Raw genomic sequence first — 25,391 nt, 5'->3', positions numbered from 1 at the left:
TTTGGAGCTTATTTTGAAGAGTTAACACTGTGGCTGTGAAAGGGCACAAGTATGGGGAACAGGAGACTTAGTAAGTCTCCTGGCCAGACTCTCTACCAGCTTGGTGACACGGGGGAGGTTGGGTAACCTGTCTCATTGATTACACTGGTCAAATAGGGAGCTGGGTGACCGAGGTCATGAGTGCAGCAGGTGGGGGTTCCAGGAGTGACAAGTGGACAGCATTCCCATTACCTTTCAGTGGCACCACCTGAGGAGAAAAAGAGGGATGAGGCCCCCTCTGTCCCTCCGCATGTCTACCCTGGGGCAGGCCTCTCTCTATTCCTTTTGTCTTGCAGTCCTGTCCACTGAGCTTTGTGGGTCCATGGTCAATTATGCTCTCATGGAAAAGGCAGACTACACACTATCTTTAGTGGAGGAACATCACCAGTGCAGTTTTTCATAGTCCAGTTAGCTTACTTCAGTAACTACAGTTAACTTACTGCAAGGAGATCCAACCAGTCCATCCTAAAGAAGATCAGCCCTAAAAGAGACCAGTCCTGGGTGTTCATTAGAAGGACTGATGTTGAAGCTGAAACTCCAATACTTTGGCCACCTGATGCGAAGAGCTGGCTCATTTGAAAAGACCCTGATGCTAGGAAAGATTGAGGGCAGGAGGAGAAGGGATGACAGAGGATGAGATGGTTGGATGGCATCACTGACTCAATGGACATGGGTTTGGGTAAACTCTGGGAGTTGGTGATGGACAGGGAGGCCTGGCGTGGTGCAGTTCATGGGGTCGCAAAGAGTCAGACATGACTGAGTGACTGAACTGAACTAGGTTACTTCACAGTGGTAAACATCTAAAGACTTCTCTACCAAGACCACTAATGGCTCAGGTGAGAAAGTGCTGCAGGGATGTTGCCGGCTGTCCCAGGTCTTCTTCCATGCTCCACGACCCACAAGGTCACAATGGGTTGAAAATGTCCCTACATCTCAGACCACCTCAGGTATCTGGAGAAGCCAGATTCTTTCCAACTACACTCCTTGGCTTTAGAAGCAACTGTCCTGCCAGCGGGGCCCTCCTCTCCACAGCAGGCTCCTCCCTGAGGTTTCAACCCTAACTCTGTCCTGTCTCCTTCCTCCCTGGCCTGTGATCCAGAGGCTGTTTGCTCTCGTCTTGCACTGCTTCCTGACTCAGGCTGTTTCTAATTCTGCCAAAAATGCTTCTAGACATACCATACTAGAATATTTGGGACCATTCTCCTTTTCTGTTTCCTCAGATGTGTTTCTCTCTATCCTGTCTCTCTCCCTTCCCTCAAGCATGGCCCTCCTGGTGGCACCATGTCTCTCCATTCCTTGCAGGCAGCCCCATAAGTATTCTGCGATAAGCAATGCAGGCTGCCTTGGACCACACTTAAGCAGGCACACAGAGTCCCTGTCCTCATGGAGCTTGCATTCTGACACAGAAACTGAGCATACAAAGAGATGTTTACCCCACACCTCAGAACTAACCTTCTTTGGAAATAGGGTGTATACGTATATAATTGGTTTAAAATAAGGTCCTGTTGGATTAAGGTGGGTCTTAAACCCAATCATCAGTATCCTTATAAGATGGCCATGTTAAGACACAGGCCATGTTAAGGCCATGTTAGGACACACTCTCTCTCGGGAGACCTGGGTTCGATCCCTGGGTCTGGAAGATGCCCTGGAGAAGGGATAGGCTACCCACTCCAGTATTCTTGGGCTTCCCTGGTGGTTCAGATGGTAAAGAATCCACCTGCAATGCAGGAGACCTGGGTTCAGTCCCTGGGTTGGGAAGATCCCCTGGAGAAGGGAATGGTTACCTATTGTCCTAAACTCTTTACTCCTACAGGAACTCTCAAAGGTAGAGACCACTATCATTCCCATTTTACAACTAAGGAGACTGAGGCAAAGGGAGCTTAAAAGGTTTTCCCAAGAAAATCACACACAGCTGGAGGCTGGCAGAGTCAGGATTTAAACTCATGCAGTTTTGCCCTGAAGTCTGAATTCCTAAATATTACAGGGTGTAGCCCATTTATTTAAACATTTAAAAACCACTAACCCCCACTGTCTTAGTAATGGAAATAAAATTCAGACTTTATTTTATTCACGTGCCTGGGCCTTTTAGAGTCCCACAGCTTGGCTGCTGCAGGAGGCGGCTCTGGCATTGCCTGGTGTTTGATGACCCACCTAGAGGACAGACCCAGGCACTGCTTCCAGCAGGGACACTGTCTGGGTAGGTCTCCTGGCTGGTGATCTTCGCCTGATGAGCTTTCCTGTCCTCACCATGGACCTGGCACAGAGGGTACTTACAGACGAGGCGCAGAGACCCAGGTTTCCCCTCCTCACTACTGCTGGCCAGTGGAACGAGAAACCCATGCGGTTTCTGGCTGGAGTTACAGCTGGTCAGTAGCCATTTTACTAGAATTTAAAGAGGCCAACTTGTGGGAGGTCCAACAAGCAAATGCCACCAAAAGCAGCCCAAAGTCGAATTCTTTTCTTAAAGGGCAGAATCTCATTGACATATTTTTTTTCCTACAGTTGTATCACAAGGCCTGGCCTCCGCCTCTACCACACAAAACAAATCTAGTAATTTTAGGCCTATGAGCATTTCCACTCTGATTCTTCATTGCTGCTGCTGCTGCTGCTAAGTTGCCTCAGTCGTGTCTGACTCTGTGTGAACCCATAGACGGCAGCCCACCAGGATCCCCCGTCCCTGGGCTTCTCCAGGCAAGAACACTGGAGTGGGTTGCCATTTCCTTCTCCAATGCATGAAAGTGAAAAGTGAAAGTGAAGTCGCTCAGTCGTGTCCGACTCTTTGCAACCCCATGGACTGCAGCCTACCAGGCTCTTCCATCCATGGGATTCTTCACTACTTAATTTCAAATTAATCAAACTTTGACAGAGTTCAAAGAAAGTCTCATCTGGTAAGCACTTTCTCTAACGTGGAGGCTAACGAGGGAGGCTTTCCTCTCCCCTGGAGATGAACTTCCTGCCTGTCCTGGAGCATCACTGAGGAATTCCTCTTCCCTTCAGGCATCTAGGGACAGTGGCTCTCCTGTCTCCTGACTCCCAGCAGCCTTAGGTTGGACTCACTTCTTATAATTTATGCCCTGCTTGCTTCCAAAAAGGATTGAGGCAGGGACGCGTCACAGACCATTCGCTCCTTGTGACTGTGTTAGTTGGACCTGGCTTAGTCCTCCTTTCAAGCCTGTGGTAGGCCAGGTTTCATCTGGGACTGTCCCCCTCACTTGTTAAAAAGTCTATATTTTTAGAGCAATTTTAGGTTCACGGCAAAATGAGGGGAAGGTACAGAGGTGTCCCATATACCCTTTGCCCCCACACATACTCAGCCTCCCCAGTTATCAACATCCCTCATCAGCTGTACATTTGTTACAACTGATGAACCCACACTGACACATCATACCTACCCCAGATCCATAGTTTATATTACAGTTTGCTCTTGACGCTATATATTTTATGAGTTTGGACGTTATAATGACACATATCCATCATTATGGTGCCACACAGAGTATTGTCACCAGCCCTGAAAATCCTCTGTGTTCTGCCTATTTGTCCTTCCTCACAGCTCCTCACCCCTTCACAGCTAGTGATCCTTTTACTGTCTCCATAGTGTTGCCTTCTCCAGAATGTCATATAGTTGGGATCACACAGTATGTATTCTGTTCAGATTGGCTTCTTTCACTTAGTAAAATGCGTCTGAGATTCCTTCATGTCCTTGAGTGTTAGTCACTCAGTCGTGTCTGGCTCTTTGTGACCCCATGGGGTGTAGCCCACCAGGCTCCTCTGTCCATGGAATTCTCCAGGCAAGAATACTGGAGTGGGTTGCCATTTCCTTCTCCAGCTTCATGTCTTTAGTGGCTTGATAGCTCACTGCTTTTTAGCACTGAAGACTATGGATGTGGATGTGTCATGGTTTATCCATTTACCTACAGAAGGACATCTTTTTTGCTTCCAAGACTTGGTAATTATAAATAAAGTTGTCTTAAACAAACATTCCTGTACAGGTTTTTGTGTGGACATAAATGTTCAGCTCCTTTGGGTAAATACTAAGGAGAATGACTACTGGATTACGTAGTAAGAGTATGTTTAGTTTTATAAGAAATTGCCACATTCTCTTCCAAAGTAACCGCATCATTTTGCATTCTCACCAGCAGTGAGAGTTCGTATTGCTCCACATTCTCACCAGCATTTGGTGCTGTTAGTGTTCCAGATTTTGGCTATTCTAATAGGTGAACAGTGGTATCTCATTGATGTCTTAATTTTATTTCCCTGATGATATATGATGTAGAGCAACCAACTGTCTTTTCTTTCCATCTTTTGAAGGAAAAAAATTCAGTATTTTAATGTAGTTTACGTGACCACCCAAAAAGCATCCAGCAGAGTGTTCTGAACGACAGGATGTTCAAAATACATTTTGAGGGAAGGACAGGAGATCAAGAGTTATGCAGTCTGAATTGCAGGGAGGTTTCTTAGCCACAATCTGTAAAATGAGGTAAAATCTCTAACCTCCTTCTCAGCATTACTAGGATATTATAGGAATAAGGAGATTGGAAGTCCTTTGTGTGAATGTATGAATTGTAAATTGCTGTGCAAAAAGTATAAGATGTTATAAAAATAAGTATTTCTATTGGTTAGTCAAGAAGGAAGCAACTCCTACCTCCAGTATCATTCTGGCTTCTTATAAAACAAAGTTATTTACTTTGCTCTAAATTTTTCTTAAAACGACAAAGCTCTGAATGTTTATAGCAGCTTTATTCATCATCACAGGAACTAGAAACAAATGTCCTTTAGCTGGTAAATGGACATAATTGTGGCACATCCACAGATCAGAATTCTGCTCAGCAATGAAAAAGAACAAACTACTGAAAATGGAGCAACACTGATGAATCTCCAAAGCATTAGGCTAAGTGAAAGAAGTCAGATTCAAATATCTACATACTATATGACTTCACTTACACGGTATTTTAGAAAACATAAAATTACAGGGACAGGAAAACCAGTTTGGTCACCAGAAGATGGGGGTGCAGAAGGGATGGACGACAGCAAGGGCATGAGTGAACTCTTTGGAAATGTCTTTTTCTTGATTGTGCTGGGGGTTACCTGACTATATGTGATCATCCAATTTTATCAAACTGAGTTTCGCTATATATAAATTATACCTCAATAAATCTGACTTTAAAAAATTTACCAAATTAAAAAATAAAAAGGGTAAAGCCTCCTTCTCCCCAAACTGGATTGTTTCTGGACAGCAGGATGCAATTGCTTCTAACCCACTAGGAGGAGAGTCTGGGGGAAGAGCTTGCTGTCAACGAGGGACACTTCACAAAACGTTTGCATCACTGACCATAGCTGGTTTTGACACTAAGCACTTGGCTCAAAGTCTCTGAAATTAGCAGCCTGTGGTTGCTTATACATCTCACCCATCACAACTTTATTGACGAGAATGGCTACCAGCTGTCACCTCTTCCTCCGCCTCTGTGCTTGGTGATTCAGACTGCACGGCCACAGCAAATCAAGCCATGATCCTGGTATGGCTCTTCGTGTTGGGGTTTGAACTCCTGGCCAAGTGGCTGCTGCTCAGCTGTTATGCTGCCAATCACCTGTCGCTGTGGGTTAAACATGATAGGCTCACCCATATCTTCCAACTCTTCAGACATCTCAAAGGCAACTCGCCTTCCACAGCAGGAGGCAGCAGTCTTAGTGATATTCAACTCCTGGATTTTAGAATTCCTGACTTCTGGGGGCGGGGTACAGAGGAAACTTGCTATTTTACAGAACAAGCTGCAGAAGGGCCTCAAACCCATGAGTGGGAAAAATGATGTCAGGAGCATATCACTTAAGTCATAATAATTTTGAGGTCACTGGAAAATGTATCCACACAAATGAACCACGCTCTTGGCATGATGGATCATAACTCATTACAAAAAGAAAGCTGCCTGAAATCTTTCACATGCTATTGCTGTGTTTTAATTTTTCCCTGTCAGATAGGCAAAGACATAAGATTCAGAAAATTCTCTCCTTTATAAAGGTTTTATTATAACTGTATTTGAGATATGACATGCACTATCTTTTCCTCCAAAAGTGAGAGAAATAGTTTTATCTTTCTGAAGTTACAACATTATTATTCTAATCATAGAAGAGTATTTCACAGACTCATTTTTTTTTCCCCTCAAGTAACTTCATACTTAGGAAGTGGGGACAGAGAGGAAATTGACATTTACTGAATAGCTGCCATGTGCCAGGTCCCATGCGGGATACTTTGTGTCAATTACCTGCTATGATCTTCACAACAGTCCTGAGAATTAGACCTTAATGAGTCCCATTTTGTAGCTAAAGAAACTAAGGTTCAGAAGTTAAGCAATTTCCCCTAAACCATATGACAAACCTGGTGGTACAGCCAGGATTTAAAGTAATTTTGACTCCAAAGTCCACATGCTTAGGATGGTATATAAAACTCTCCCCAAAGCTTTGACTGGTGCCATATCCAAGATGGAAACCAATGTTAGAGCTGGTCTACTAAAAAGAGCATTGGGTAAAGACTCAGAACAGGGCTCTGATATTCATCATTAAGCTCATGTAACACATAAGGGGAGACAACTTATGTAGACTCTCTGTGCTTCTGTTTCATCTGTTTGGGGAGAAAACAAAATCTGCTTTTCTACACACAGAAGTCTTTTGAGGAAAAAAGTTCAATAATTCTTGTCACAGTACAGTTAATTTTCCCCCTAAAAGTTTCTTTACTGTTACTTGGACAGAGTCCCAAAACTAATAAGGGTTTCATAAAATGTGACATCACATTTTATGATTCTATGTGAAACAATGAAAGACAATTCAAGAGTGTTGTTGACATCATTATTAATCAACTATTGACTATAATGCTGCTTCACTCAATGGTGAGGTGGTAAGGATACCATGTGAAGAACTGCCTTTTTGCAGCCAGATTCTGGAGCTCTACATGAAGTCCATAAGGGAGAAAATGATTCCCACCCAAAGAGGTTCTATCTATCTATGGGTTTACTCTGAAATTTAATCTTGAGTCCTGGGATGCCAACCACTGCACCAAAGTTTCATCTTCAGCATTTCCATGCTGTGTCAGTATGATATCAGGAAAAAGCAGACCTCAGTTCCACACTGGCTTTGCAGCTTCTTCTCTAACTGTTAATTAGGTTACCAGTACTTTACCTGCTGGGTGTTTAATTCTAACGTGGGCAATAATTTGATTTCAGAACAAAGGACATTCCTTTGCATCACAAGTTACTTCATGGTAAGAATTTTACTGCTTGTGCCCAGTAAGGTTTGGCAGAGCCCATTTCTTGACAGAAATCTCGAGGCTAAGGCCAGACTCTGTCTCTCCTGAAGCCATGTTTCTGGAACTCTCTATATGTCCTGACCCAGCTCACAGACAAGGCACATTTTCTCAAAGTAAATCACAATCCTTAACCAACCCCCCCACCCCTAAACATTCTCCTTCTCTAAGAAGTTATACCTGTGGTTGTCAGAAACCAGTTGCAGATTTTTACCTACAGAGAGTCAGGGAAGGCCAGACAGTGCAAGTGGACTCTGCAGGACCCTCATATAGCCTGAAAGGCACCTTCCTTTAGTTAATCAGAGCTTTGGAAGACAGTGGAGCTAGTGTGAGCTCTCCGTTCATCTCAAGCTCAGGTACACCAGTTAATTCCTTCCCCTAGATGTTGTTTTACTCTTGTGTGGAAATGGCCTGAAATACCAGGAATGGAGAGGTAGCTGGCTCCTGCCAATAAGAGTTTGGAATTTTTCTTCCCTCATATTTTGAGAAATCACATGTTTTGTGCAAAACGACCAGGAATATTTCCAAAAGACAGAAACAGAACAAGTGAAGAAACAATGGAATGAGGTGGAATGATAGAGATGCATAAAGGAGCATGCTTGTTTTCCTCCTGTCTGTCTGATATTTTCCCTCACTGGGTACATTCATTTGACTTTCCGCTACTGTTTGACTTGTGATCAACAATGTGCTTATGCACTGATTCATCATTTTTACAAGAAGCTTGGGCCATTTCAATGTATTGTTGTTGGTTGTTTAGTCACTAAGTCATGTCTGACTCTTTTGCAATCCCATGGACTGTAGCCCACCAGGATCCTCTGTCCGTGGGATTTCCCAGGCAAGAATACTGGAGTGGGTTGGCATTTCCTTCTCTGGGGGATTTTCCTGACCCAGGGATTGAACCCCTATATTCTGCATTGGCAGGCAGATTCTTTACTACTGAGGCACCAGGGGAACCCATTTCAAAGTATATCCTCAGCTATATATTATAATGATTTTGACTGTTTGGTGTTTAACAGAATTCCCTTCCAAGGAGTGCTGACATAACATAGAGTACTTGATTATACAAACAGCGTCCATTTGAGGGAAGCATGTTTTTTAATCCTCTGTGTTGAAGATGAATCTGAAGCCCCAAACTAAATTCCATTGTTCACCTTGAGAGTAGCTCCAGCATAAAGCAGTTACTTAAACAGTAGTTGAATAAGGGAATGAAATGAAATTTCCTAATTTAAAATATAGTTGTTCTGTGCACCTAGGGATATTTCTGGAAATCTAGTTCTAGGAAATTATTGCAACAACCCAGTCATTGCCAACCCACCAACAATGCTAAAGGAATCAGCCTTTCAAAATTAGAAAAGACTAGGAGGAAGGCTTACCCTTAGAGAGGTTTGAGTTCAGGCATTTTAAGTATTAAAACTTGGTTTTGTCATGATGTGGGGTCAAACTTTTAAAAAAGTTAACCTGGAGAAGGGGGAGAGCCTGTCTGGATTCTATGCTTGCTTTCCTCTTTGGAAACTGCATTTAAAGCAATTCCCATTGGCTGGCATCACATGACGTGCCCAGGGATTCCAGCTGCAGCTGGTTTAAAATGCCTGCTCACAGGCTCAAGGAAAAGGGCCTCTCAGCCTTGACAGGACTGAGGACGCCGTTCCAAAAACCACTCCCCTCAGAGAGCATTAGAAGGAGAAATGGCAATAGATATTAGTGCTGTTATCCCCTGTAGGACCAAGGAGGGGAGTAAGTAGGAAGCTGATCAGATAACAGAGAGAAAGAGAAAACAATTTCCAAAGCACTGAAGCAATTAGATGAGAAAGTGCTATAAACCAATGGGCTCTTCCTGCTCCTGGAGGGCTAGGGGAAAGAGGGGAAAAGAGGCTGCAAGAGCCAGCTCCTCCTTGAGACACACTTTGAAGTTCCTTCCCAGCCCCTCAGGCTCCACTGTCACTGAGGGCTTCTCCCCCGTGAGATGAGGAGCCTGGCACTTTGCTCTTGCTTAAAAAACAGATCTTGAGTTAGAGGGGTAATTTTTAAAAATTGTGCTTTCAAAAACTTAGAGAATGAGACATTGTAGATCTTTAAAAAAAAATTCCCTGCAGGTTGTTTGTTTTGATAGTATTTACTGAGGAATGTATGCAATTTTAGTTGACAAAATCTAGTTATATCCATTCTCTGAAAGTTAAGAATTCATTAAGAAAAAAAAACCAATACATTAGTGATGGGGTGACAACTATTAGTTTTTACTTAGACTACCCCATATATCCAAACAGGAATATGTTTGCAATTATTTTTCTGATTAAAAAAGTACATATTTTTAATTGTTTTGTTATGTTTTCCCATAGCAAGAGCCTATTATCAGCATTAATCAAAAATAAAAACACAATAAAGCATGCCACTTCTCACCAAGGTGACATTTGAAGTTGTTTCCCTCTCCTTGAAAAAAGAAACTGAGGAAGGCTACTTTTGCCCAGATCCTCAGCAGGCTCTCTCCCTGTGAACCCACATCTCACAAAGGCCCTTTATTGCCAGCACAATGTTCTGCACACAGGAAATGTGTGTGCATGTGCCTAGCATGTTTCCCGTTTGTTTTCTTTTCCAGCATTGCTCACTGGCTAGTGAACAGTTCAGGCCCACGGAGAGCTTGAGACCACCAGCTCATGTATTTGAAAGGCATCTGTTTATTTTGAAAATGCAAATGTGGCCTACCTCAAAGACTGACAGGCAGGAAAATACCAGGGAGCAAAGGGAGAGGTTTCCAGTCTGGAGCCCTGTCCCTCCCTCGATCACGCCCGCTGAGATCACTCGCCATCAGAACCACTTGAACAGCTCCAGGAGTCTGAGTGAACGGCCCACATTTCAAACGAGCAGGCTCGTCTCTCCCAAGTCTAGCCCGGCAGATCATAGCTCACCTGATTTAAAGTACTGATTGAGTCATTTCCAAAAGGACCCTGGGACTTGGAGATGGTGGTGCCCAGGCCAAGTACTGCCTCGAGGAGGGCCCCTAACACTGACACTGGTCTCCTAACAGCCAAAGCCCTGTCCTGGGGACAGATTCCTGGAGAAAGCCCGGGAAGGTTAATACCCTGACTTTGATCTCTGTCAAGGCATACCAGCAAGAATTAATTTACATTTCAGATGAAAAAGGTTGACAGCATGAAAAGGCATCTTGTTTCTGGTATGTGAATGTGCTGTAATAGATCGGGAATTCTGAAAGGAAGTTCTGAGGAAGCTAAAGGGATAAGCCGAGCGGCTGCTTTTATTGGGAAGGAGATGAAAGGAAAACAAATTTCAATATGCGCCGCTCTGTAGCAACATGTAGGCCAAATGCTTCCTAAATTTCAAGGGCTATTCTTTCAAAAACTATATAACATAGTGCTGCAGCATGATTAAAAAAAAAAAGACAATAGGCCAGAACTTGAAATATAAACCAAACACCTTGCAGAGTCTACATTTCAAATGAAATGATTTGTTGAAAAAATAATAAATTAGAGAATAACCTTAGAAAATACCCAGAAAATGTTATGTCGTGATAGCATCCCTAAGCCACTTCTACAGGCTTCAAAAGTAAGAGTACTCGTATATTTGGAGTTTGTTCTACTTGAAATGTCCCAGGGACATGAAGAGCTTGTAAGGAGAGGATTATACTTTAGGAAGAGCACACCCCAAAACAGAGACATTGGAATGAGCTGTCTTGCTTTTAGATCAACACCGCCTTTGAATCAAAAGATAAGGAGGAGAACATTTTCAAGTAAAAGTAATCTGCCCATAAAATTGCCAATGCCGTTACCCTCTCTGAGTATCTTTACCGCTAACACAAAACCGGCCCCTCAACTCCTGTCCGTGACGCTGGCCGAAGGGCAATGAGACATTGCCCGCCTTTGCTCTGGCTGTCACACTCTCCTGCCAAGAGGGTGAGCTGGTGGCAGTACCACCCTCAATAACTACATGCCCACCCAAGCCCATGGGGACTCGGAAGCTCCCAATACCACTTGATATGCAGGACACTGGCTGCCAGGCTAAGAAGGAGGGTGTTTCCAAGGTTTTTTAGAAAAGAAGCTACTTAAAGAAATGTGTTCTCTCTAGTCCCATGAAACAAAAGGACCCTTCCCGAGTGTCACCCAACAGGTGCTGCGCTGAAAAGATGCAGCGAGTGTCCTGGTATGATGGAGCCACTCGCCTGTCTGTTCTTATGCATGTTCTGATGTCTGTTCTTATGCATGTGGCAATAACAGAGTCCAAAAGGGAGCCATCTAAAGGTGATTTTCAGAGAGGGAAAATTTGACTTATGACCCTACACACTTTATGATAAGGGAGTCAACAATAGATAAGCTCCAAGTTTATATCTGAAAATACATATTAGGCTTTGAGCCAAACAGTGAGATCAGTCCAGTATCTTCTCTTAATGGTGTGGGTGAGGGTGAGGGGAACTGTGTGTGTGTGTGTGTTGGACAGTGGGGAGGAAGAGAGAAAATGCATTTTGAGTTGTTTTACTTGTTGCAACTAGAGCTGCATCCTGCTTCCTGATGCTTTGAAGCTGTAGAGCTTAGAATTCCTAGGGCATGGTGTTAAAAGTTGCACATTGGGGGTGAAATGACACTCTTTCAAACATTTTGAATAAAGTTGTCTGGCCTTTACAGGGTCAGAGGGTTCTGAAAAATGCCCCAAGGAGCCAGGCTCTGAGTAGGGATCTCTTCAAAAGGGGTGCAGCTGTTTCCTTTAAAAGTTTGTTCCAAGTGTGGCAGTATCTGAAATCTTCTCTCTCTCTCTGCTGCTAGTCCACTGGCCTGGTCACTTCTCTCTCATTCTGTCTCTGATATCTTGTGCTCTCAGAGCCTGGGTGTGTCTGCTCTGGGGCCGGTCTCTTCCAAAGCCTCAATTAGGCACAGGCAGCCTCAAAAGACAGAGGGAGCTGAGCCCCACAACCCCTGGGGATATTGCCCTTTGCAGAAGAGCAGAGTGACCTGGGAGCCAGAGCTTGAGGTGCTCAGGCAGCTACAAGCTGAGCCACAGCATGCTAACCCCATGGGGCCCAGAGGACCACTGCAGTCATACACAGGCCTGGGTGTGGGAAACACAAGTACCTGAGTTATTCCTATCTCTGTGCTATGAAGAGATAGGCTGAGCATATAGTTAGAGAATTCCAAGGTTGGAAGACCTTTCAGACCTTTCTAGCCAATGTTCTTGTTTGCAGACAAGGGACGGGTGACTCCAGGAGAGGATGGGAATTGCTCAGTTGGCAGTATGTAAAATGGACTCTATCCAAACTGGCTGTGAATAAATGCTGACTCGGCCTCTGACTGGCTGTGTGACTATGGACAAGTTATTTCACGTCTCTGTGCCTTGTTTTCCCCCTCTATAAAATTGGGAATGCAAGAGAACCGACTTGGAGCACCCTTAGCCAAGGTACGGCATGTGGCCAGTGCTCCCAATCATCACACGGAGCGGGGTGAATCAGAACAAGCACTAGACCCCACCAAAACTCTTGACTCCTCTTCCAGTGCTCCTGAATTATTAACCTTTCAGCTTTTTGAAACTCATATGAACTTAATCACAGAAGATTTCCAAGTGGATGCTATGAAAATGATGTTTTAATTACCTGCGTGAATATGAACAGCAGACTCACTCCTTCTGTTGCTTATTTTCTTAAATTTCCTCCGAGCATCATATCCTCTCCAGGCTAAAAATATAAAACCATGTGCTAGGAATGACATTAATTTAAGAATGTGCCAGAGAATTGATATAAGCTGTTTCCCTCCAATCCTCTGCCCCTCTCCTCCTCCCCACTGCTTTCTCACTGAACAAAATAAGCAGAGCTACGTGAGTGATGGTGGGGAAGAGGGGCCTCTCTGTACTCTCAGCTCGGCCTCCAAGATGCTTTTGAAAGGAGCCGTTTTGGTTCAGGCAGTGAATTTCTGCAACCTCTGGATTCCACTTATGAATCACTTGGAGCCCTGTCCAAGTGAGGTGGGCCCCTGCCATTCCAACCCACGGAGGGAGCTCTGCCTTCAGGACTTGAGGGGTAGGAGAGGACTGGAATGGCCTGACTCACTCTGTATTTTTTATTGGGACAAAGGTATAAAACATGAAAGCTGAAGGAGAGAAAAATAAATAATGATGATTAGTAGCATCACATTTGTGTCTGGTAAGGGGAGACTATGTACAGAAAGAACTGTGTTCAGGGAGGGAACGTGTGACGGAAAGGGAAAATGCATGGGAAATGAATGAAGAGAAGAGAAAGGGAACCTGGGGCAGGGGGCAGGGCGCTGAGTCCTTCAGAGTACTAGGCACTGAGCTGCTACCAGGAGCATGACCAGCTCTCCTTTTCACTTCCTCCCTGAGCGCGACAGCTCTCCATGTCACTGAAGGAGGTCATGAAGTCCAAGTGGACGCTATGATTCGGGGTTACGAGAACACAGAGGAAATCATCGCTGTGTTCAAGACCTGGGACAACTGCCTGCAGGAGCGCAGGAGCTCAGATGCTATTTGAGACACAAAGGACACATGTGTCTGCAAAGAGGCACTGACAGGGCCGGGTGTATGGCAGAGCCTAGTGATTAGCTGCCTTGGTTTACAAGCTCCGTCTGAGCCAGAAAAGCCTCCTTGATGTGACAGTAGCAATTCTGATGCTGAAAACCTGGTAAAGGACATGAAGTGTGTCTGAGGTGGGTCATCTGGGAGCTGGGGCACATGTCTGTGCGATTTGGGTTTTACATCCACCCACTGCCGCTGCCTCTATCTTGCTGTGGGTAAGGATGGAATGTTTGCTTATCTGGAGGTCAGAGACTGTGGCAGTCTTGCTCACAGCTATACCCCCAGGACCAAGCACAAGGCCTGGCCTGCAGTAGATACTTGAAAAATATTTGCTGAAGGCAAGAGGGAGGGAAGAAAAGGAACCATTGAGAAGAACAAGAGGTGAGTGGCCTCAAGCACTTAATGAAATGCCAAGATTCAGGGTTGTTTACCTGACTGGATGGCAACAGCCACCTTCTCTCTCTTCTCTCTGACTCTTCTGTATCTCCTGGCTCCCAGCCACCCCTTGGCATAGGCCTGCAGAACAACCACTCTGCCTATGACTTCCCGCAGCAGCAAATTTAACTGCTCGACATGATAATACTTGAGAAAAACCTGAAATAAGACATCAGTTTTAGCATTACATATAGGCTCCCAAGGGCTCCTCTGGTGCTCAGGGGTAAAGAAATGTGTTAGTCGCTTAGCTGTGTCTGACACTTTGCTACCCCATGGACTGTAGCCCACCAGACTCCTCTGTCCATGGGATTCTCCAGGCAAGAACACTGGAGTGGGTAGCCATTCCTTTCTCCAGGAGATCTTCCTGACCCAAGGATCAAAACTGGGTTTCCTACATTGCAGGTGGATTCTTCATTGTCTGAGCTACCAGGTTCAGATAAACCCTGCCAATGATTCTTCAGTGGTAAAGAAACCACCTCCCCATACAGGAGATGCGGGTTCGATCTCTGCATCAGGAAGATCCCCTGGAGAAGGAAACAGCAACCCACTCCAGTATTCTTGCTGGGAAATCCCATGGACAGGGGAGTGTGGTGGACTACAGTTCATGGGGTCGGAAAAGAGTCAGACACGACTGAGCGACTAAACAACAAGAATAACAGACTCCCACACAGAAATTCACTCTGCTCCAACAAATTAACATAAATATTAAAACATCATCTAAATAAAGTTTACAGTGACTTGATTTATGCTAACGTTACTGATTTCTTGGAAGCAAATACAATTAATCCCCTTGGAAGGTCGAGCCAATGTGGGACTATTAATATATACAGACGATGAAGTTAACAGGGTTTTAGGAGATCCTAAATGTTCTCCAGGCTGGCCTCAGTTCTGCCATGAGTTCCATTTTCTCAGCTTTTCTCCCTCAACTCTGATGGAGGTGTTAAAGCAGAAAAACTGACCAGGGCCGACAGAAGTTCTGAGGGAGTGGGGCTTGAATGGGCCACAGGGATCTAATTTCTGCCAAGGAGCAGCAGCATTGCCATCCACACTAAAGCTAAGGCTGGCATTGTAGGGCAATTCAGAATGGACCACAAAAACCTGAAATCTTGTAGGAATATGATGTTTCCCCAAATGAAAAGCTAGACATGATGAGACTACTAATCAGAGTGGGCAGTATACAACATGAGTCTAAGGAAAAAAGGACAAAAGTATAAGAGATACTCATTATTGTCATTAACATGATTTGTGTGTTTGCCTGCAGTGCTGGAATAAGCAGCACTGGAAAAAAGGACATTTAAAAATGAGCTCAAAGATCTCATTCTAGAAATGTTAAATGGTTCTCAAACTACATGCAGAACAGGAAGCAAACTCTCCTCTTTTGGTGTCTGAGGTCCTGGGACTCCAGACCCAAGACCAGCAAAGATCACTGTTTGGTTGGGGTCTTGTCTGGTAAGCGGCAAAACTTACAGAGCTATTCAAATCACTGATAAGAGACCGAGGTACACAGCAGAGCATCTCAAGTGACAATCTAAACAACAAAGAAAGAACTACCTTTGTTTTTCCCAGCAGCCAGTGATCTAATCTGGACTTTTCCAAGATAGCGATGCAACTCTCTTTGCTAGCAAGAGGTGTTTGATGTGCTCTGAATGCCAAGTAATAATACCTATAAAACAGAACAGTGAAATAAAGCATTTTTAGTCACCATTTGATTCAGCATCATAGAGTTGCTCTGGGCCCATTGACACGTCTAGTTTTTCAGTATCAAATATTTGTTGAGCATCAATAATAGTGTATTAGGTAGTGGAAGACACACAATTCATGCTTATTAGCTCTTATCTACTTTCATATTTTCTGCTATGTGTATTTTCCTTTTAGTATTGCTTGTAATTCATATTCAAAGCATACTTGGCATCTTTTACATGCAAAATCAAAGTATCTAATCCTTTAAAAAACTGAAGTTTAGACAGCTCTCCCAGCAAAAGTTATCATTTTAAATGTATTACTCTTTTAAAAATAATTTGTCATCTCATTGTATGAATTTTGGCTCTGCTTTGAAAATTCCATCTGAAGCAATGTGTAGAGAGCAAAACTGATCATAGCCTGACACTACTGATTCTGTCTGTTAAGCTCTATGTCTCTCTCAAGGTAAAAAGTGGGTATGTTTTCTTGAGACAATCACCAAAACCACATTTGTCTTCCTAAATTACTCATTTTAATAAACTTCCATACTTTCAGACGAAAGACTTTCTGGGTAGATTCAAAGAACATGACCAAAATTATATATATATATATGTAAGTCTGTATATGTATATGTGTGTATGTCCATAGGTATGTCTATATACATGTGTATGCATATATATGTATATAATGTTGAATATATTACCTTTTTAGAAACCTTTACCTTAGTTTCTCTTTTAACAACTTTGAAGCATCTTTCCTCTGCTCCTTGTTGCCATCTGTAATTAAATTCAACCACTTGGAAATATTTCCTTGTCAGAGGATTTTCCTGTCATTCCTCAGACAAGGGTGATCTGTTATTTTAGAACTGCGTTAAAATGTAGAGCCAGTTTTACTTTTTAAGAAAATCACAAAAATATAAAATATGTCCTTTCCTCTTACCAAATATTCCCATGCTTTCTGTTTATGGAAAGATAAACATACTTGATTAGCACTTGAACCATTTAACTTTATCTTTGTGCTACAAGATTGTTTTACAAGTTAGGACTGAATGCTGATTTTGCTGAAAACATTTGCATTCAGAGATTCTGAGAATGTTTCTAAGACTCTGCGTCGCTGTTTCCACCTTTGAGGAAGAGAAACAGTTTTCTCTCAGAACCCCTGAATGGTGGCCAGGACCATGCTAGGTCATCTGGCCAAGCCCAGGAACCTGTTCACAGTAAATGTTCCTGGAGCTAGGTGGGAGGAGGGACAGCCAGGAGTCAGGCTGAGGTCTGGGCAGTTCATGGCATCAGCACAGATTCTTTAGCCCTAGTTTCTCAAGGACTGTAGTTTCAATCATGGGTTCTTGGATTTGGCTTGGGCTAAAGCAAAAAAGATTGTGTATTAGAGTGCATGGGGGTGGTAGAAATAGATGGCAAATCTCTATGGAGTGAATGTCTTGGGAAAGGTAAAGTACAGATAGCTTAAGGTGTAAAAGTCATTGATAAAAGCAGGACTTCCCTACTCTCTTTTCCTTTAGTCCTGGCCATTTATAAAATGGGCTATATATTATAAATAACATATGGAATGATTATATGTTTATAATATGATTAAGGGCTTCCTTGGCCTTAATCCAACAGGCTTGCTCAGGATGATTGCTCAGTACTCTTAGTGATGAAATATTTAAAGATAATCTAATGAATGACCAGAACTATGCAGTATATGAGATCACAAGATATGTTCTAACTATCCATTCAAGGATTTATCTTGTTCTGGGGGCATCCATGGATGCTTCTTAGCAATTTCTAAATAGACAGAATATATCTTGAATTAATATAAATATTAGAAATTAACTTTGATTTTTAGCACTTCAATTCAAATCTCTTATTATGATAATAACATTCATACATAGCTTTTAGTTCAGAAAGAGATGGATAACAGTACTGTCAAGAGTGAAGATTTCAAAAAACATTAAGGGAGCATTTAAGTGATACGTCTGCAGTAGTCAGGTCAGAGAGGTATCAGGACAGTGTGTTTTCTCCACGGAGTATTCAATAGATAATATGGTTAAAAACAAAACAAGACAAATAAGCACTTTGGCCAAGCTTCTGTATGCTTCAAGGCTTCAATATAAGGGCAAAAATGAAACGAAAGGCACAAAGATAAAAGGCGTGCCACCAAGGGGACATCTTTTTGAGAAGATCCATTCCACTCTCTTCTTGAAGCAGCTTGATGAGTTAAATAAGCAAGAGACAATGCAATAGCAAAATAATACATGTAAAGATTTGTCTTGAGGGTCTGAGTACTTGAGAACATTGTAAAGACTAGTTCTATCTCTTTATTCAAGAGTTCTGCCCTGAGCTGTTCACCAGTTCTGCCCTGAGCTGTCTCTGATAGGTAGAACTCATCTCTCAGATTGGAGTCTGAGCTCTGAGTTAAGGGTGAGGTCCTTCATCTCTAACCATAGGTAAGTCACTTGTATCTGAATTTTCACAGGGAGCAATGGGAACCAGATAAGTGGTTCTTAACTCAGGTGGAGGGGAGGGTGGTGGAAGACTCTATGAAAATCTGGTAAAAGCTATAAACATTTTTTCTTAGGAAAATGCTCTTGATACAACATATTGCACATAGTATCAAGGGTTCCACATAGTTCGTGTGGGTCCTCCAACGACCTAAGAGCCCTTCCCTATTTCAGAGCTCTATGGAAAGTGATAAATTTTACAAGACCTTATCTTATTAAAACATAAGTTATTAAAAGAGTAAATATCCAGTTGAAAAATCTCTATCCAAAAATGTTATTTAGTTTTCTGCCTAAAATGTTTTATTGTATGAAATACAAATTTTTCAAGGAAGAGTTTTTAAACTAGTTAAATTAGATGTACCAGTTATTTCATAACAAATAACTTCAAAACTTAATGGGTTAAAGAGTAGACATTTATTGTCTAACAGTTTGTGAGGGTCAGGAATTTAAGAGCAGCTTATCTGGGCATTTCTGGCTCAGGGTCTTACATGAGATTACAGTCAAGATGTTGGCCAGGGCTTCAGTCATCTAAAGGCTTGAGGATCTATTTTCAAGATGGTGCCATCACATGGCTAATGGTAAAAAGCCTTAGTTTCTTTCTGGCTATTGACAGGATGCTTCTCAGTTCTATGCTATGTGGGCCTCTTCAGAGGACTATTTCAGTATCTTCATAACAGAAGATGGTTTCTACCAGAACAAGGGATCCCAGAGAAAAAGCAAGAAGGAATCTGTAATGCCTTTTATGACTGAGGCTTAGAAGTGATACACCATCACTTCTTCCATATTCTTCTATTCATTAGAAGCAAGTCACTAAGTCCAGACTACATTTAATGAGAGAATTTAAGTTTTACTTCTTAAAGGGATTTAAGTATCAAGTAATCTGTGGCCATATCTTTAAACCACTGCAAAGAATCTCTCTGAATCATCAACTCTTATCAAAAAATGCACAAATATAAAATAAGTTAAAAGTAAAAGACATACCATACTAATACTACTCAAATTAAAACTGGACTGGTTATATTAGTATAAACAAAGTAGATTTCAGAGCAAATAAATATTATGAGGGATAAAGAAGTTTATTTATAGTGATAAAGAGGTCAATTCATCAAAAAAACTAAACATTCTAAGCATTTTTTCACTTAATAACATAGCTTGAAAATACATGAGCCTAAAAGTATTAATGCTGCAGGTGCTAATACTGTTAATTGTATCTTGTTAATAATACACAATTATAGTCAGAGAATTCTGTACCCTCTTCCAATAATTGATAGGACAAGTAGACCAAAAAAAAAAAAAAGAATCATCAAGGATATGGAAGGTTTGAATAACCAACCTAACCTAACTGACATTTATAGAAAATTCCAGCTAAAAATAATAGAACACATTTTCTTTTCAATTTCATATGAAACACCTACCACAATAGGCTATATTCTGGGCAGAAAACCCCATGACTTAGTCATACAAGGTACATTCTCTGATCATAGCAGAATTTAATTAGAAATCAACAAAATATCTGGAAAATTCCCAAATATTTATGAACAGACTTCTATGGAAAAATAACCCATGTATCAAAGAAGAAATAAAAAGAAAAATCAGATTGATCAAATAAACATGAAAACACAACCTGTCAAAAATTTGTGGGATACTGCAAAAGTAGTAGTATTTAGACATGTATACCATTAAAAACCTATAACAAAAAAGAATGGTCTCAAATACATGAGCTCAACCTCTAACATATATTAGGAAAAGAACAAATAAAACCCAAGATCAGCAGAAGAAAGGAAATAAAGATCATGGTGAAAAATCACTGAAATAAAGAAGAGACACTGAATGAAATTGAAAGGTGTTATTTGAGAAGGTTAATGAAATTGGTAAACCTTTAGCCATATAGGTTAGGAAAAGGAAAGAAAACAAGGTATGAGATTAGTGATATTCTATAGATCCTACAATATTAAAAGTACAATAAGGGAATATCAGAAACAACTTTGGGGGCCTCCCAGGTGGACCTAGTGGTAAAGAATCTGCTGCCAGTGCAGTAGATATAAGAGAAGTGGGTTTGATCCTTGGGTCGGGAAGATCCCCTGGAGGAGAGCACAGCAACCCACTCCAGTATTCTTGCCTGGAGAATCCCATGGAAGGAGGAGCCTGGCGGACTATAGTCCATAGGGTCACAAAGAGTCAGACACGACTAGAGCTACTTAACATACACGCACAAACTTTATGTCATGTTAACAAGATAAAAGAGAAAAATCATATGATATTACTAAATGAGGAAAAGGATTTGACAAAATCCAACATCCAACACTAATTTAAAAAAAAGAAAGAAAGAAACTTTTCAACAAGCTCAATTCAAGGGAATTTCCTCAATCTGAAAAAATAAAGTATCTATGAAGATTCTACAGCTAACATCACATTTAATGGTGGAAGACTGAATACTATTCCCCTAAGCTTAGGAAAAAATAAAGGATGTCCATCATTACCACTTCTATTCAGCATTTAAAAAGTTCCAGCCATTGCAAACAAGAGAAAGAAATAAAAGGTATCTCTATAAGAATGGAATAAGTAGAACTGTCTTAATTTGAAGATGACACATTGTCTATGTAGAAAATCCAATGGAATCTATGAAACAAACAAACAAAAAAATCCTACCAGAGCTAATAAGTGAATTTAGTAAAGTTGTAGGCTACAGGTCAAAACCAAGATCATGGCATCTGGCCCTATCACTTCATGGCAAATAGATGGGGGAAAAATGGTAACAGTGACAGGCTTTATTTTCTTGGGCTCCAAAATCACTGCAGATGGTAACTGCAGCCATGAAATTAAAAGACACTTGCTCCTTGGAAGAAAAGTTATGACAAACATAGACAGCATATTAAAAAGCAGACACATCACTTTGCCAACAATGGTCCATATGGTCAAAGCTATGGTTTTCCAGTAGTCATGTACAGATGTGAGAGGTGGACCATAAAGAAGGCTGAGTGCTGAAGAATTGATGCTTTACAACTGAGGTGCTGGAGAAGACTCTTGAGAGTCTCTAGGACAGCAAGGAGATCAAACCAGTCAATCCTAAAGGAAATCAACCCTGAATATTCATTGGAAGGACTAGTGCTGAAGCTGGAGCTCCACTACTTTGGCCACCTGATGAATCAACTCATTGGAAAAGATCCTCATGCTGGGAAAGATTGAAAGCAGGAGAAAAAGGGGGGAGCAGAAGATGAGATGGTTAAATAGCATCACTGACTCAGTCAGCATGAGTTTGTGCAAACTGGGAGATACTGAGGGACAGGGGAAGCCAGTCGTGCTGCAATCCACGGCATAGCAGAGAGTCAGATGAGACTGAGCTGCAGAACAACAACAACAACAAAAGGCTACATATCAATATACAATAAATATTATACTTCTATACACTAAAAGCAAGCAAAAAGGAAAACTGAAAAACCATGTCATTTATAACATTTAAAAATGTGAAATACAGTAGTGAGAAATCTGACAATAAATACCATTTCTTCAGTCTTTGTTTGAAGACAACAGCCAGAGTTCTACACAGTAGAGGGCCAGGGTAGAACTGAAAGGAACAGTGTATAGCATCTTTGTGTTTCTCTTGTATACAGGTGATTTGGAGATTCAGCTTTTTTTTTTTTAATTTGGTCTTTTTTTCAAATATTGTTTAATAAAGTTTAATTAGCTCCAGAAAAAAATAAAAAGATCTGTACACTGAAAATCATAAAACATCAGCTAAGAAAAATTAAAGAAAACCTAAACAGATGGATCACAATAAACTGTGGAAAATTCTGAAAGAGATGGGAATACCAGACCACCTGACCTGCCTCTTGACAAATCTGTATGCAGGTCAGGAAGCTACAGTTAGAACTGGACATGGAACAACAGACTGGTTCCAAATAGGAAACGGAGTACGTCAAGGCTGTATATTGTCACCCTGCTTATTTAACTTGTATGCAGAGTACATCATGAGAAATGCTGGACTGGAAGAAACACAAGCTGGAATCAAGATTGCCAGGAGAAATATCAATAACCTCAGATATGCAGATGACACCACCCTTATGGCAGTAAGTGAAGGGGAACTCAAAAGCCTCTTGATGAAAGTGAAAGTGGAGAGTGAAAAAGCTGGCTTAAAGCTTGGCATTCAGAAAACTCAGATCATGGGGCATTCAGTCCCATCACTTCATGGGAAATAGATGGGGAAACAGTGGAAACAGTGTCAGACTTTATTTTTGGGGGCTCCAAAATCACTGCAGATGGTGACTGCAGCCATGAAATTAAAAGACCCTTACTCCTTGGAAGAAAAGTTATGACCAACCTAGATAGCATATTTAAAAGCAGAGACATTGCTTTGCTGACTAAGGTCCGTCTAGTCAAGGCTATAGTTTTTCCTGTGGTCATGTAGGGATGTGATAGTTGGACTGTGAAGAAGGCTGAGCACTGAAGAATTGATGCTTTTGAACTGTGGTGTTGGAGAAGACTCTTGAGAGTCCCTTGGAGTGCAAGGAGATCCAACCAGTCCATTCTAAAGGAGATCAGCCCTGGCATTTCTTTGGAATGACTGATGCTAAAGCTGAAACTCCAGTACTTTGGCCACCTCATGCAAAGAGTTGACTCATTGGAAAAGACCCTGATGCTGGGAGGGATTGGGGGCAGGAGGAGAAGGGGACAACAGAGCATGAGATGGCTGGATGGCATCACGGACTCTATGGACGTGAGTCTGAGTGAACTCTGGGAGTTGGTGATGGACAGGGAGGCCTGGCGTGCTGTGATTCATGGTTCACAAAGAGTCGGACACGATTGAGCAACTGAACTGAACTGAATTGAAATAGATGGAGAGAGATATTATATTTCTGAGTCAGAAGATTTAATATTGTTAATATTCGAGTAAAGCACATTACCCTTCATAATGCAGTGAGCCTCATCCAATCAGTTGAAAGCCTTAAAAGTCTGTGGTCCCCTGTGGAATAAGGAATTTTATCACCATGCTGCCTTTGGACACAAGACTACATCAACTCCTGCTGGAATTTCTAGCCTGCAGATTTCTAACTTGCCAGCCCCCACAACTACATGAGCTGATTACTTAAATCAATTTCTCCTTGAGAGAGAGACAAATTTATATCTGTATATATAAATACACACACATCCTATTGGTCAGTTTCTGTGGTGAAATCTAATATAGTCCTGGTTCCTTTTTGCTGTTATTTAAACATGGAGTGGAGATAGAGTCAACTGTGGTGATAAACTTCCTACTAATGGTAGAGGCAAGTCTTGCGCAAACCCATGAGTTTGGTAGATTGTTTTTTAGTAACTTCCTTTCCTCTCTCTCATTTCATCCCCCTTTGTCACTGAACTCCCCAAGTTTCCCACAGATGTTGGGTTTGTGTACCACACACTGAGGGTCCAGGACATTCCAATCCAGCTGTTCCTCCTCATGTTCACAAACAGATCTTCCCTGTCCTGTGTCAAAACTCTCTGTGCCTGGGCATTGTTGCAGGGCCATCTGTGCAGGGGATTAGCTGGCTCATCTAATAAATATTTAGATCCTGAAGGGAATTTAGACTTGTCAATAAAAATTCTTACTCTGTTTAGAGGAGAAAGCCTGGGAGAAAGCCAGAGAGCCAGAGCAACTGGCTTCAAGGCCACAGACTTAGAATAAGAGCTGAGGCTTTGCCAGGTCTTCTAATCCCAAGTTCAGGTTTCTTTATACTCATCCAACCTATGTTTACTCTTAGCTATTATTATATACACAGGTAGTATCATTGTCTCTCTAACAGGGACCTTTGATCCTTCAGCACTTTCCAGCTAACTGGAGTGTCTACAGTGATCTGGAATATTGGGACTTGACTTAGAAGTGCTTATTACCTACATCTGAACATCAGCTGTCAGGCACTCCTTGACACATGATCCAAATAATACTCTATTTGCACTAGTGTATCAGTAAGGTGTTGCTGTTTCAGTGGAAAACTACATTGTCTTTAGCATATTCTCCAGGGTTATCAGATTCTAGCCCTGGTTCATCTTCTTTGAGCTATTTTGCAACTCTTTCTAAATTGTAGGTAACTGATGGATACATAAATTCTATCCATTCTGGTGATAACTTTAATTGACTTCTCCACTGTGGAAAAACCAGTGGTGTTTCTATTCATGATTCATCTTAACTTTCCTTTACTTTATACAAGCCTGTGCTGGTTTGACTTTTCCTTTGAACTGATTATAACATCTGTCTGGTTCCCTTATATCATGTAAATAAAATAAATTCTTTAAACACATTCATTTTTATATCTGTGTGTAAATCATGATTTTATTTTCTGAAAATTATCTTTAAACAAGAGGAAGAAAGAAGTTGAGAAATTCAGGCTATGGAGTTTTGACCCAAAGGAGCACAAACACACGAGCAAGTGGAGGCAGGAAGTCCTCATACCCTGGGCAGACTCAGTGCTACCAAGCAGTCCTAAAAGGTCTAGTGTGCTCAGAAATACTGCCACTCTTCCACCTCTGAAATGCAAATACTGGTTAATGCAATAGGTTCATTTTGGAACTTACTGAAAAATAGTTATTTTCCAAAGGATCACACAAATCTATAGCCTCACCAGTAGAGTACAAGAGTCCAGCTGCCCTCTATCTATGGCAACTCTGGAGATTGTCAGACTTACTGATTACTGCCAAAATAGGTATGAAATGGTATTTCATTGTAGTTTTAATTTGTATTTCCTTAATTACTCATGTGGTTGAAATTTTCCTCTTGTTTTCAACAGTCTTCTGACAATGACATCTTCTAACAATATATATAATGAATTTAATTCTTCTAGTTTTTCCTAATGTTTATCCATATGCCTAGAATGGGAAAGGAAAAGAGGAGAAAAAAAACCCCAAACACTAAGAGTATCTAATTTAGGTAAAAATTGTATTAGCATTGGA

The 25,391-nt window shown here is 41.6% G+C and overlaps 1 protein-coding gene across 1 annotated transcript in view; it reads right to left on the bottom strand.

Moving 5' to 3' along the window:
• The window catches only part of MYO3B (myosin IIIB), a 422,856-nt gene that overhangs the window by 130,127 nt on the left and 267,338 nt on the right, over window positions 1-25,391 (bottom strand). Inside the window, 3 exon segments of the mRNA XM_040227940.1 lie at window positions 12,921-13,001; window positions 14,287-14,449; window positions 15,842-15,953. Of these exon segments, the coding sequence (XP_040083874.1) occupies window positions 12,921-13,001; window positions 14,287-14,449; window positions 15,842-15,953 (356 nt within the window).

This window comes from Oryx dammah, unplaced genomic scaffold, assembly GCF_014754425.2.
Source record: "Oryx dammah isolate SB20612 unplaced genomic scaffold, SCBI_Odam_1.1 HiC_scaffold_27, whole genome shotgun sequence".
Lineage (NCBI taxonomy): Eukaryota > Metazoa > Chordata > Mammalia > Artiodactyla > Bovidae > Oryx > Oryx dammah.
Note: the sequence above shows the minus strand (reverse complement) of the source record. Positions and strands in the feature narration are given on the sequence as shown.